This window comes from Mustela nigripes, chromosome 1, assembly GCF_022355385.1.
Source record: "Mustela nigripes isolate SB6536 chromosome 1, MUSNIG.SB6536, whole genome shotgun sequence".
NCBI lineage: Eukaryota > Metazoa > Chordata > Mammalia > Carnivora > Mustelidae > Mustela > Mustela nigripes.
Window position 1 is genome coordinate 132,109,026 of NC_081557.1, and position 13,249 is coordinate 132,122,274.

The 13,249-nt window shown below is 34.4% G+C and overlaps 1 protein-coding gene across 5 annotated transcripts in view; it reads right to left on the reverse strand.

Moving 5' to 3' along the window:
* The window catches only part of CLCN3 (chloride voltage-gated channel 3), a 100,885-nt gene that overhangs the window by 26,474 nt on the left and 61,162 nt on the right, over positions 1-13,249 (reverse strand). For all 5 annotated transcript variants that reach the window (XM_059374139.1, XM_059374113.1, XM_059374121.1 and 2 more), the window contains 6 exons: positions 10,381-10,480; positions 8,827-9,014; positions 7,751-7,873; positions 6,346-6,552; positions 2,836-2,916; positions 1,390-1,935 (listed from right to left, as the gene is read on the reverse strand). In XM_059374139.1, the coding sequence (XP_059230122.1) occupies positions 1,390-1,935; positions 2,836-2,916; positions 6,346-6,552; positions 7,751-7,873; positions 8,827-9,014; positions 10,381-10,480 (1,245 nt within the window). The remainder of the gene's footprint in view (positions 1-1,389; positions 1,936-2,835; positions 2,917-6,345; positions 6,553-7,750; positions 7,874-8,826; positions 9,015-10,380; positions 10,481-13,249) is intronic.

Below are 13,249 nucleotides of genomic sequence, written 5' to 3' on the forward strand. Positions count from 1 at the left end.
TATTATTTAAAAAATGATTAGCTGACATTTGCTCTTCATATGCAGCACTTAAATTTCATATAAGAAAATTACATTTATTGGCAAATCACCAATTAATCAATGTTATTCTCACTTTTGCACATTCAAATGAAGTAATGTGCCAGGGCACTGGACCTAGTTCCTTTAAATCTTTGATGGAAAAAGACATGGTATTCACATGCTAGTAATTTAACAGAGTCTGCAGTGTCCTTTCAAGTGAATACCCTATAGCATGACAGGTGGAGTAACAGCTCCTCGAAGTTTCTATATCCCGATTACTATGAATTCCTTATGTTATACAGTAAGGAGGAATTAAGGTTGCAGGTAAAAATTAAGGTTGTTAATCAGCTGACTTTAAAACAGGAGATTATCCTAGATTACCTGGGTGGGCTCAAAGTAATCACAAAGGTTATTTTAAATGTGGAAGAATGATTTAGAAGAGTTAGTGTGAGGATAATGAGGTAAAAAAAAGACTTAACTACCCATTGCTGGCTTTGAAGATAGGAGAAGGGGGCCATGAGCCAAGGAATATGGGCAGTCTCTAGAAGGCTGGAAAAGGCAAGAAACGGACTCTCCCCTACAATCTCCATATATCCCTATGAACACCCTGATTTTAGCCCAATGAAACCAATTTTGGACTTCTGATCTCCAAAACTGTAATGAGTATGTGTGATTTTTAAGCCACTAAGTTTGTGGCAGTTTATTATAGTAGCAAAAGGAAATTAATTTAAGTGCTTTTAAAACATGATCATGAATTCCCTGGCACTGCTCCCATTAAGAGGCAGGCCTCTGTGACTTCCCAGACAAACAGAAAGTAACATGAGGCACGGTGCATGACTTCCCTGACCAGGTTAAAAAAACAATTCTCTTGGGACACTGAGCTACCATGTAAGAAATCTAAATGCCTGAAAGGCACCACACTAGAAAAACCAGAGAGAAAGACAGAGAGAGAGTCAGAGAGAAAGAGATGTTCAGGAGCCCGTATGTTCCAGACCCAGTTATCTGACTCTTCTCAGCTCAGGTGGTAGATGACCAGCCTTAGCCATGCCTGATGACATATATGACAGACCAAAAACAAAGCATGCCCAGTTGAGTCCTTCTCAAATTATTGACTCAATAGCAAGAGCAAAATAAAGAGTTATCTTAAATTGCTGGGCTTGAGGGTAATTTGTTACACAGTAACAGATAACCATGTTCAACAATATATCCAAAAGAATTCTTTTATTCATTACTTAAAATGAAACACAAAAGAACTTTTTCAGCCTACACTTATGAAATAACCACTTTTATATAAGCATTGCACTGCTCATTTCCCATACAATTCTTAAACATGTCAAAATTACTTAAATAGCACCTCACATTAGCACTTACCTTGATACCAAAAGTGAATACTGTCATGATAATTTTAAATATGAGTGCTAAGCATAACTGCCAGATAGCTGAATATACTCCCAGGCCTGCTGGACGATCAGGAATATCATCGACAATTTTACTGGCATTCATGTCATTTCGGTAGTCACAAAGAGAAGAGGATTCCAGAGGACCGCAGTCTGTAAAAAGCTCTTTGATCAGCTCACTTGTGTTGAGCCTGGTATATGGATTAGGGAAGGCTATCACCGCAGTAATGGCAGCAACAACAATAACTTCAAGAACAGGATACTTTCCGAATCTGGTGGATTTGCGTCGACGACACCAGGCAATATTTGCCCTAATGAAAAAGGCTCCCCAAAGCCCTCCAAATACCCCGAGGAGAATAAAAGGGAACAGTTCAAAAAGGTACCACGGTGTGTGGTACTCCACATAAAAAAGGACCAGACGGCTGTTACCAAATGGATTGATGGATCTCAAAACAAATGCAGCCACTAAAGCAGCAAAAAATGATCTCCATAAAGTTTTAAGAGGAAAGTAATAGCTAACCTAAAAAAAAGGAGGGGGGAGAAAAATAGTATAATTTTATAAGATGTTTCTGATATAACTTTAATATCACAGTCTAAATTTTTACTATTTAACTAGAATTTACAGATAATACATTTTACTGTGGTAAGAAAAAAAAATCGATGTTTTATTAACTTTGGCTATCACATCATTACAAGTTCCCAATATCAACTGATCAAAAATGTCTGTAATAATTATTTCAAATACCTAGCATTGTTTTATTTTCAAAATGAGTTTCACCTCCAATTCAATCATGTAGTTAAGAATAAATGTACCACCACCAACTCCTATTAGCTCATAAAGAAGTATTTGTTTCTTCTATATTAAAGAAAAAAGAAGAAAAGAACACAAACTGGAAAAGTAAATTTTAAACCATCCCTAATCATTTTTGTGTAAACATGTAAAAAAGTCTTAAGCACCAGAGAAAACAAAAAATATGCCACTGATGCGACTAAAATCATCTTCTTAAACATGAATAACTACCCCAGAAATAAGCATACAAGACAATCTCACAATTTAGGAATTAATTAAAACTTTTAAAATAAAAACATGGGTGATAATTTAACAAACAGTGGTTAAATCCATTTAATTAAGCCAAATCCATTTCTGCTTTTAAGTATGTCAACAAAGTTAAATTTTAAATAATCACTTAATATGTATACATGAATAACATTTTTAAGGCTTTTCTCAAGGTAAAGGACACATGTAATGTATTACTCTGTAGGTAAGAATAAGCGAAAAATAACTTTATGAGGTTAAACCTGAAAATTTCAAAAAACAGTCTATATCTATTACACTAGCTATAAAACTGAAAAGTGTACCAAAATATGTATTTTAATGGTAATTATACACAATGTTATAGTTGTTGTTTTCTTTACCTACCTCTTCCAGGCTAAAAAGAACTCCTCCAATTGGTGCACCAAAAGCTACAGAAACCCCTGCAGCTGAGGCAGCTGATAGCACCTAAAAAGAGGATTTGGCTTATTTCATATATTCTTAGAAATTCAAATATACCAAATGAAAGTTCCTCATGCTGCTTGAATTTTTGAAACGCCTCTTCTGAAGTTAACTCACATGTCTACCCCTTTTCTCCCCAAGCAGAGGCAAATATTTATATCCTCTAAAAAGATATTTTTTCCTCTTTTGCTTTAATTGAAAGGACCCTCACATATTCAATATTCAGTTAAAAAAACATTTGTGTGAGATACACTAATGTAAACAGGATGCAAAGAAGAAAAGGCAATGAATACAGATAATTCTCAAGATGTTTGGGAAGACCAGTGGAGAGAACAGTAACTGGGGTTTAGGGGGAGAGAAGTTTATTTTTATTTATTTATTTTTAAAGATTTTCTTTATTTATTTGACAGACAGAGATCACAAGTAGGCAGAGAGGCAGGCAGAGAGAGAGACAGAAGAGGAAGCAGGCTCCCCGCTGAGCAGAGAGCCTGATGTGGGGCTCGATCTCAGGACCCTGGGATCATGACCCGAGCCAAAGACAGAGGCCTTATCCCACTGAGCCACCCGGGTGCCCCAAGAAGTTTATTTTTAAACAGGATATATAATTTTTTCATATTTTAGAGCTAACTTCTTCATCATTAATAATTACTGCTTTACATCATTAATAATTACTCCCCAATGTGGAGCCTGAACTCAAGATCTCTGAGATCAAGAGTCACATGCTCTACTGACTGAGCCAGCCAGGCACCCCTAATAATTACTGTTTTCTAAATCGTAGTAAAATATGGAGAGAACTTAAAACCTACTGAGTTACCTTATTTTCACTACTCTAAATCCTCTGAAAACACCACTGCTGCCAATAGGGAAAGCCTCATTCTAAAGCACAAACAATGGCTTCCCCCTAGTTAAAGAAGACAAAAATATCCACAAAAGCTTTTAGAGATCTTCTCCCCAATTCCCCAGTCCATCACTAGGACATTGTCCACTTCTCAGCAGTGTGAACTACTGAGTGCTACTAGAGAACTACTAGTGCCAACTACACATAAAAATTCACTGGACACTTACATTGTAATTACTTTTCTAAGAATCTTTGTTCCTTTCACTATTTCATTCCAGTAAATATACAAGGGTACCAAACCATTTTACCAAATGGTCAATTTTACATTTATGAAAAAGAAACTAAAAATAATCGAAATTAAATTATATGTAACTAAGACCATGATCTCCATTTTTAGGCTGCTTCTGGCAAATTAAAAATAAGCAAATACTCATTTTAATTAAATTGTACCTGGATAGGGTGCCTGGGTGGTGCAGTTGGTTAAGCATCCAACTCTCAGTTTTGGCTCAGGTCTGATCTCAGGGTTGTGAGAGGGTCCCCAAGTTGGGCTCTGCTCTCAGCAAGGGTCCTGCTTGGGTTTCTCTCTCCCTCTCCCTCCATCCCTGCTCTCTTGCTCTCTCTCTCTTTCTTAAATAAATAAATATTTTTAAAAAAATAAGTAAATTGTACCTGACTTAAAGAATACAGACTCTGCTTATTTGGGGGAGGACAGTAAATTAAGTGTTTTGTTTTTTCCCACTAAAGGATTGTAGACAACACACTTAACTGAATTCTCTGACTGTGCATTTAATGTAACAGAATTTTACAATCAAGCTAACCAGTACCTGTAACGCACACAAGTTTTAATGTTCTATAAGTATTAAGAAATTATTTAATTAAAAATGTCAGGAAGTGAACATAGGAAGAAAGCCAAAATATGAGGCCTTCATGTTTCCTACTAATAAGTGAACTCTAGCCATTTATATACTAAGGTGAACAAAGTTAATGTCATAAACATTACTAATCATCACAGTGTACATCTTAAAATTTAAGTGAATGTAATTTCCATGGAATTTTCTAATAAAATTACATTCTGCACTTAAGATGAGTAAATAAAAAGAAAAATCTTACCCCCAAAATGTCAAGGTACAATAGCAAGTAAAGGAAATGCACTGGAGAGACAAATGCTGTATCTCCATTTTAGCCCTAATCTGCTATGTTACAATGTAGTTTGAGGTTATGTTTTGTGTGGCTTTTAACATACACACATATCCACAGTCACAGAAGAAACAGTAGTAGTTGTAAGGAATACAGACTTTGGAGTCAGAAAAAAATAAATTTTTATCCGTACTCTTGACACTCTGTTACATAATCTTTGACAAGTTAGCATTTTATGCCCTAATTTCCCATCTATAAATGGGGATAATAGTGCCAAGTTAATAGGATTATTGTGTATTTAAATTTTAAAATGCAAGGGATTGTCACAGAGCCAGATACATAATAAGTAATCAATAATGTTAGCGATTTCTGTTAGAGCATAGTAGTAGAATCACATTATCATTCAGAGATGGAACTATGATGGTCTGAAGTGTTCCCCTTTCAGACTACTGCCAATGCATGAACAGTGTTTTAGTACTAACACTAAAATGAAGGAGTACTCATTTCAACTGAAGAATCAAATACTTTGATAAAAATATTCTACTTTTTTGTTAAATTATTAAAACAACAGGATGAAAGGTCCTGCGCGAGGGTCAGAGACCTCTGAGTTCTCGGTATTTAATGATATAAAAATATATCTTAAAAACCTAAAGTGCTCTGTATCACCTTGGCCTACAGATTAGATTGGGAAAAAAAGAAGAGATTGGGCTCCCGAAGTGTAGAGCTAATACAAAAGGTCTCAGGAGCCCATTTTTCTTCTAGAAAATATCCACAGAAATGTACAAACATTAGGGAACTCTATAATACTTAAAGCTTAAAGCCTTCCTAAAAATACTTGGGCTGGCCTTAAAAAAAAAAAAAAAAAGGTAAAGGAAATAAATGCTCGTAAGCAGCTGAATAAAGAGGAATTCCTATATTCCCTTTAGTGTGAATCTCCGATTTAAACCTCAAGAGGTCTTAAAGGCCCTCAGAACATCTTCATGGTGGCAGATAGCTCTCTGCAGATGACACACCTCTCTCAGGGGCATTAGATACTTCCTCCAGAGGAAAACACAACTGTTAAGACTTCCCAACCCTGGAAAAATACTGACGGTGAGAAATCAGGGGAAAAATAATGTTACATTTGGGAAAAACTTTAGAGGAAGAAAGGTGGAAAGCAAAGCAAAAACAAATGAAAAAAGCTTTGAAATTCAACGGAAACCAATGGACCTCAAGTAGTCTATCAAAACTTCTCTAAAATATCAGAGTAACTGAGCAGCACTGGGAATGGGTTCTAGAAAGACATTAGAGATACTCAAAAAGGGGGAAAGAAGCAAGCAATTTTCACATTTGAATGTGAATACAGAATTTATTAAAAAAGTAAAAAGTTAAAAACATGATCTTTACCCTAGAAAATTTTCACTGATATAAGTCTATGTAATAGATATTTATCTATCAAATAACCCACAAAAGACACTTACCTCCCTTTTTTTAGCTTCATTTGTGCTATACTTTGGAAAGAGGTAGGAAAAAATATTTCCACAGCAACAGGCAACATGTACCAGAGGACCTTCTTTTCCTAAACTCAAACCTGATGCCACAGCCAGTACTAATGTGATGGTTTTAATCATTAAAGTCCATTTTCCCAAGTAACCTCTGATAATGAATCCACTTAAAATAGTTTTGATCTACAAAGAAAAGATTAAAACTGCTTAATTTCCTTTAAGAAACAGGAAAATTAAAGTAATTTAAGTTACTCTCTTGTTTTACTTACAAAACTACCTTGCAAATTTTTCTAGTGGACCATGGAACAATTCAAAATTTTTCAAAAGCTTTAACTATTATGCTACAAATAATAAATCTAGATCTAATAAATCTAGATCTAATCTAGATAAATCTAGATTCTAATTCTCTCCTCAAGCAAGGATTGAAGGCAACCCTAGCTTATGAACAAAACTAGGATATAAGGCCATGTTAAAGGGAATACAGACCTTAATACAAGGATTGTAATTACATAACAAGGAAAAGGTAAATTTGAATACTTCTCTTGTAGAAATAGTTAGATACATTCAAACATGCTGTGTCAGAACTTAGGATATTTTGTCTTCTCAAAGTGCCGTTATTATGTGTAATATTTTCCTATATATTAAGAAGGGCAAGTGACAACAGCTAAATGCTGCATGATGATACTGCCTTTAAAGACATTCTTAATTAACAAAAATTTTTAAATCACTAAAATTAAGTTTCAAAAAGGAATTCATTAGAAAAAGCTAATAACTTACTTAAGACAGAAAAATTAAAAGGGGAAAGATGTGAATTTCCATCACACCATTCAATCCTAAGTGTACTCTTTAAATTACACCATTCAAGCCTGAATATTTCTTTAAATTACTGTTGATAAAAAATAAAACCCAAAAGTTTGTACTATTGCCTCACTGTTGTCAAATGTTTATTTAAAGTATTAAATGATTATAAAGATTATCTGCCAAATTCAAGAATTATTAACTTATTTAATTAAAATATAGTCATAAAAAGAGTGAATATATTCAAATCAGGTTCATAGCAGCAAAACATCAATTAATCCATCAAAGAATTTTAGGCCACATAATACTTTTCCAGCTTTATAACTTAGTGTTCTGATATTTGTTTAGTCATATGTTAAATTAGTGGTAGAGGAAAAAAAATCAACCTCCACAGTTAATGAAATGATGATGGAGAAGAAGTTCTTGTGATAATCAATTAAAAAATTTTTTTTTTAATTTTAAAATTTTCTTTCTCATATTACAATTTCCTCAGAAAAACAACTACTTCCCCCCCCAAAGGCAAAAGATTAACATCATAACAATTATTAAATGTTTAATGATACTAAAATATTGCTTGGCTTACCTCTGGGATTCCAGAGCCACAGGCATATGGAGCAAATACTTTTACCAGGGAAACGGCAAGAAAGGCAAAACTCAAGGCCCAAAAGATGTACATTATGTAATTCATGATGTAAGAGCCAGGACCCTAAGAGGCAAATCATTTAATAGTATGAATTTAATGTACAGTGCACCCCGACTGCAAGTGCTTTCCACATAAGAAACTTGTGTGAAACTCATAAAAGTTTCCTGGTTTACTTCCACAATAGTTAAAGCTTTATATGAACAAAATATTTAAGAAGAATCAAAAAACATTTATATATACAAAGAGGCTTAATCTGTTTAATGTTTTCCTAGATTTTTTTTGATACCTAAAATCTTATTGCCGAAAATCAGCTCTACTTTAACTTCTGCCTACCCAGAAACCACATCTTGGAAATAGCCAAAGATAAAATTGCACTTGCACTGTGATTGCATTCTCCTGCAGTTCTGAAGATCAAATGAGAAACAGCATACTGGCCATGTTATCAGCAAATCTATTCTTTTTGGCTCAAAAATTCAGCTAGAACAAAATTTTTAAAACATCCTTATGACCAGGTAACTATATGTATTATACAATATTCTAACTTTTACAATGTACTTCATTACAGAACATCAAGAACAGTAATCATTTAAATATGCTACAAAAAAAAAAAATCTATGTATTTCTTTAAGATGTCTCCAGTTACAAGGCTTATTTTACTAAACTTTTTGATAATTTATACTTCTCAACAATCATGGTATGTCTAGCAGTTTTAATAATTTCATACTGGCTTTCTGTTATTATACAGATCCTACTGCACTTCTTTTCTACAATAAGATATATTTAATGTTATAATTGAAAGACTTGAATGTGACTATGTAGTTAACTAATAAGAGCTTCTTGAAACTTTACAATTTACTCGCTGCAATGAGTTCTCCTATTTTCCAATCTATCCTATTACATTTTACTTTTAATGCAGTTGCAATCATCTAATATGTGATTAATTCTATAATTAAGTGAACTGAAGACTCATTTAGCTATCTCAATTCTTAATTCATTTCAAACCCAGCAAGACTTACTTCTGCTTGACCTATGATTAATTCTGCCCATGTTTTCCACTGTGGGCATTTATCCCTCTCTTCAAATGTTGTTTCATTAGATCCCCAACAACACTGTTCATGGTTGTACCACAGTGCGCTAAGGCAAATGCCCTCCTTGAGATCAGTCATCCAATCAGCAGCAATGTCTATTAATCCAGCCAATGCCCCTGTAAAAACATGTTGAAGGTAGTTTAAAAAAAAAAGTTAAATCCATTTTTATAGTGTTAAGAACTACCAAGTTAAGAGGTTCAAAGAAAGCTGGGGATTCCCTATACATAAAGGGAATATTATATTAATTTAAATATTATATAAATTTAAGATTTTTACTTAAGTATAAATAATTTTATATTACTTCTAAAAAAGTATAGACAGCCACTTTTTAATATAAAATGGCTATTCTTTGTTTGAAATTAAAACTAGTTACATTATTTAAATTAATTGTGATTTATAATAAAGGTTTTTAAAAGATACTAAAACATCTTTAAAAGACAGCTAGCAGGAGGTTCACAAATCAGGTTATTAAAGTCTGAGATTTTACTATTATGTTTCAATATGAAATTTAATAAATTTACAAACTATCTCAATATCATTAAAATTTAATGTTCATTAGAAATAATTAGTGAAACTTATAGCACTAATGAATCACTGTGACAGACTGTTTTTTCCCTTAAATAACAAAAAATTAAAAGTACGAAGATCATTTTAATGACAAAATACAAAAAATATACAACTTTGTGGACAAATCTAAGACCTTCTCATCATATAAAAAGATCAAAAGGTCACATACACAGTGGTCACAAAATTCTTGTGCATGTCAATTAGAGGTATCAGTACTTCCCTCTAGACTCCACATAAATTTTAATTTTCCTCACGTTCTTGTAGACGTAATCTTCGACGGTGGAAACTGAAAGTCATTAAAAGAGTCCTTAATGTTTGCTTTCAGATCTTCAACTCCTACTTCTCAAAATCTCACACACAGGCACTTTGTGGGCTCCTGACAGCATGGTAGTTAAAATGCAGACTCTTGAGCTGAACTGCCTAAACGTAAATCTTGCTGGGCCACTTATTAGCCATACAACCTCAGTCACGTCACCAAACTCTGTGCTCCAGGCACCTCATCTGTAAAATGGTGGTGACAGTGGTACTTATACCACAGGACTGCCATGCAGTTTACATACTTGTAAAGACTTCAAGGCAGTGCATGGCACATAGGAAGCACTCAAAAAATAAATAGCTACTTATTATGATGTTAATATTAAGATACCTTATTATCTGGACCAAACTACCTATTTTACAGGCACAGAAACTGAAACCCAGAAAGATCAACCAAACTGCATAAACAAAGTGACAGAGCCAAGACTAGACTCTAAAGCATCCTGCCTTCTAGCAGTCTTATATTTAAGAAGATTTCTTGAAACAAAATAAATACCTTTAAAAATGCAACAGGACCTGAAAAAAACATTGTGGGAAGGAGGGGAGAACGATTCATTTTTCTGTTAACCAAAAAAGGATTACATGAAAATTTTTCTTTACCTGATGCCAATCCTGTTAGTGTTACTACTAGCCATCCTGACCATGCATCATATAAACTTTTTGTCATTTCCCATGCTGATTCTTTCTTTTTGCTGTTGATCTGAAATTAGAAATGTTTATGCTTCATTTTTCAAACTATGAACAGAAGCCACAATTCTAGAATCTAACAATTTTTTTTTTCAGTTACTATACACGAGATAGTAATCTATAAACTAAATCATGGAAAAGGGGAGTTTGGGGCAGAATCACTACGTCAGACAGTAGTTACACCTGTAAACCAGATGATAAACATCTATCCAGAGATCTGCATTTTTAACAAAAACCTCAGGATCTAAGAGCAAGGCGTCCATAAACCACACAGAGTCTGGCCTACACTGTTTTAAACTGAATCAAATTTAGCTGATACATAACTTTTATATCAACAGAAATTAAGACATTATGGCTTGAAATGTTTGTCATTTCCTAACCACTTTCTGGTTCTAGCAATTAAGTGGATTATAATGTTCTCTAAAACAAAAGTTAATAACAGTATTATGCCCATAAGTACAGTATAGAATCATCATGTGACTAAAGGGCCTGCCAAAATTTATAGGCCTGTAAATACGCAGGTATGCAGAACTCTAATCCCATTCGTAGGGTCCAGAGGCTCTCTTCTATCACTGTGTAAGGCAAAGGTGTCCTCTACTGAATACAGTGAAGGAAGTGTGATTAGCAGGATAGGAATAGATTTGATTTCTAGATCTCACTAGACTAAAGCACAAGAAGGCAACTTTTCTTCTCTAAGTAAGAAAGTACTTTTAAACCTATCCCTAACTAGCCCAAACCTCTTCCATTCTATTAAGGTTGTTTAAAAAGCCATATCCTTGGGCTGCCTGGTTGGCTCAGTCAGATAAGCATCTGCTTCAGGCTTGGGTCATGATCCCAGGGTCGTAGAATAGAGCTCCACATTGGCTCCCTGCTCCTTGGGTGGTCTGTTTCTCCTTCTCCCCTTGCCTGTGCACTTTCTCTCCATCAAATAAATAAATAAAATCTTGAAAAAATATAAATAAATAAATAAACAAAAGCCCATATTCTCAGTCTAGGACTTCAGTGCTCAAATCATCTCACAGTACAGCTACAGCTGGAATTCAAAAATCTGGTCTATTTCCTCACTTAAAAGGCTCACTTAAGTTCTGGGATGAATAAGGCAATTTTATACCTTCTATACTATAAGCAACTAATCACAGATACTAAGCATCCTTTAGACTCTGAAGGTAGGTTCATTTCTTTCAAAAATAATCATTAAATCCCATGTTGCTTTATCTCAGTAACTGTAATGTTTCATATAACATGAGTTAAAAATTTGGTGATTATCTAAACGTTCATCAATACTGCACTGGTTAAGTAAACTGCAGTATATGCAAAAAAAAATTCTGCACTCACTAAAAAAGAAAGAGACAGATCCAGTGTTATGAGGGGAGAAAAGCAAAGGTGGATAGAACTGTGTACAGTACACTACCATCCTTCTAAGAAAAAATAAGCATATAAATATACGGACTTTTTTTTAAAATAAAGGGATAAACCATATAGTTTTAAAAGTAAATCATCATTTTAAGAGGCTGGCAACAGGTTAGAACAGAAACGAGAGTTTAAAACGAAGCAGTTTGTATGTGTGACTTAATGGGATAAATGCTGAGAACAAAAACTATTGGGAAAAGAAAAGAAAGAAAACACTAAAACTTTTCAGTAAGCACATCAATGGGGATAGCATTGGTAATAATCTGAAACTGTTGTGCGTGTATTGTGAAGTAAATCATATGATTATACATGTGATGTTGAGATTTTTGGCATGACTGAAAGATGGTACAGATTTAAGAACTAGAGACTAAATAAAAGCCCTTTAGTACTGAATTTAAATTAGAAAGTTCCCATAAACTTATGAGGCCAGAAAACAATGGCCAACCCAGAGGCAAGAAGTACGTCTAGTGCCCACACTGCCTATAAATCATCTTACTTCCAAGGAACCAGGGCTCCTTGGAGAAGTGGCTGACTCCAGATATGGTGCAGGAAATGTATAAGATGAGCAAGGATCATCTTGTTTTCCTAGAATACGCCAGAGTCTACTAAGGATGAGTCAAAGGACACAGGCACCAATCCAGGTCTCTTCTAGTAAAAAATGGAATAACACAGGCATCAGAAAAGATAATAATGGGGATGATTAAAATATATCAAATATGTTCCAATCTATGAGTGCATGAAGATACAGAAACAGAAGTCAAACAAGCAAACCGAACTCTCACTGGTCAACTTTGAGGATACTAGGGAACCATCTAACTTCAAACTTCCCCTTTTCTGTATAATCTGAACTTTACAGAACCCAAATAATTGAAGGTTCTCTTTACAGAAATTTTCATGCTAATAAATAAAGAAGGAATGACAATTAGATTACCGACATTTTGCAAAATACCGAAATAGTAGTATCTGAAATGATAGAATGTTGATTTACCTCAAAACTGGAGGTAGGAGGGGTATTAAGTCTAATAAGAAGTTTGGGGGAAAAAAGAATTATGTACTCATACACACTGACATATAAAGTTTTCTTTTAATGTAATGTTTTAAAAAACAGTAAAGGGGTGCCTGGGTGGCTCAGTCAGTTAAGCGTCTGTCTTTGGCTCAGGTCATGATCTCAGGATCCTGCAATGGAGTCCTGTTGTCAGTCTTCCTGCTCAGCAGGGAACCTGTTTTTCCCTCTGCCTGCCACTCCCCCTGCTTGTGCTCTGTCAAATAAATAAATTAAATCTTTAAAATAAATAAATTAGGGACGCCTGGGTGGCTCAGTTGGTTAAGCAGCTGCCTTCGGCTCAGGTCATGATCCCAGCGTCCTGGGATC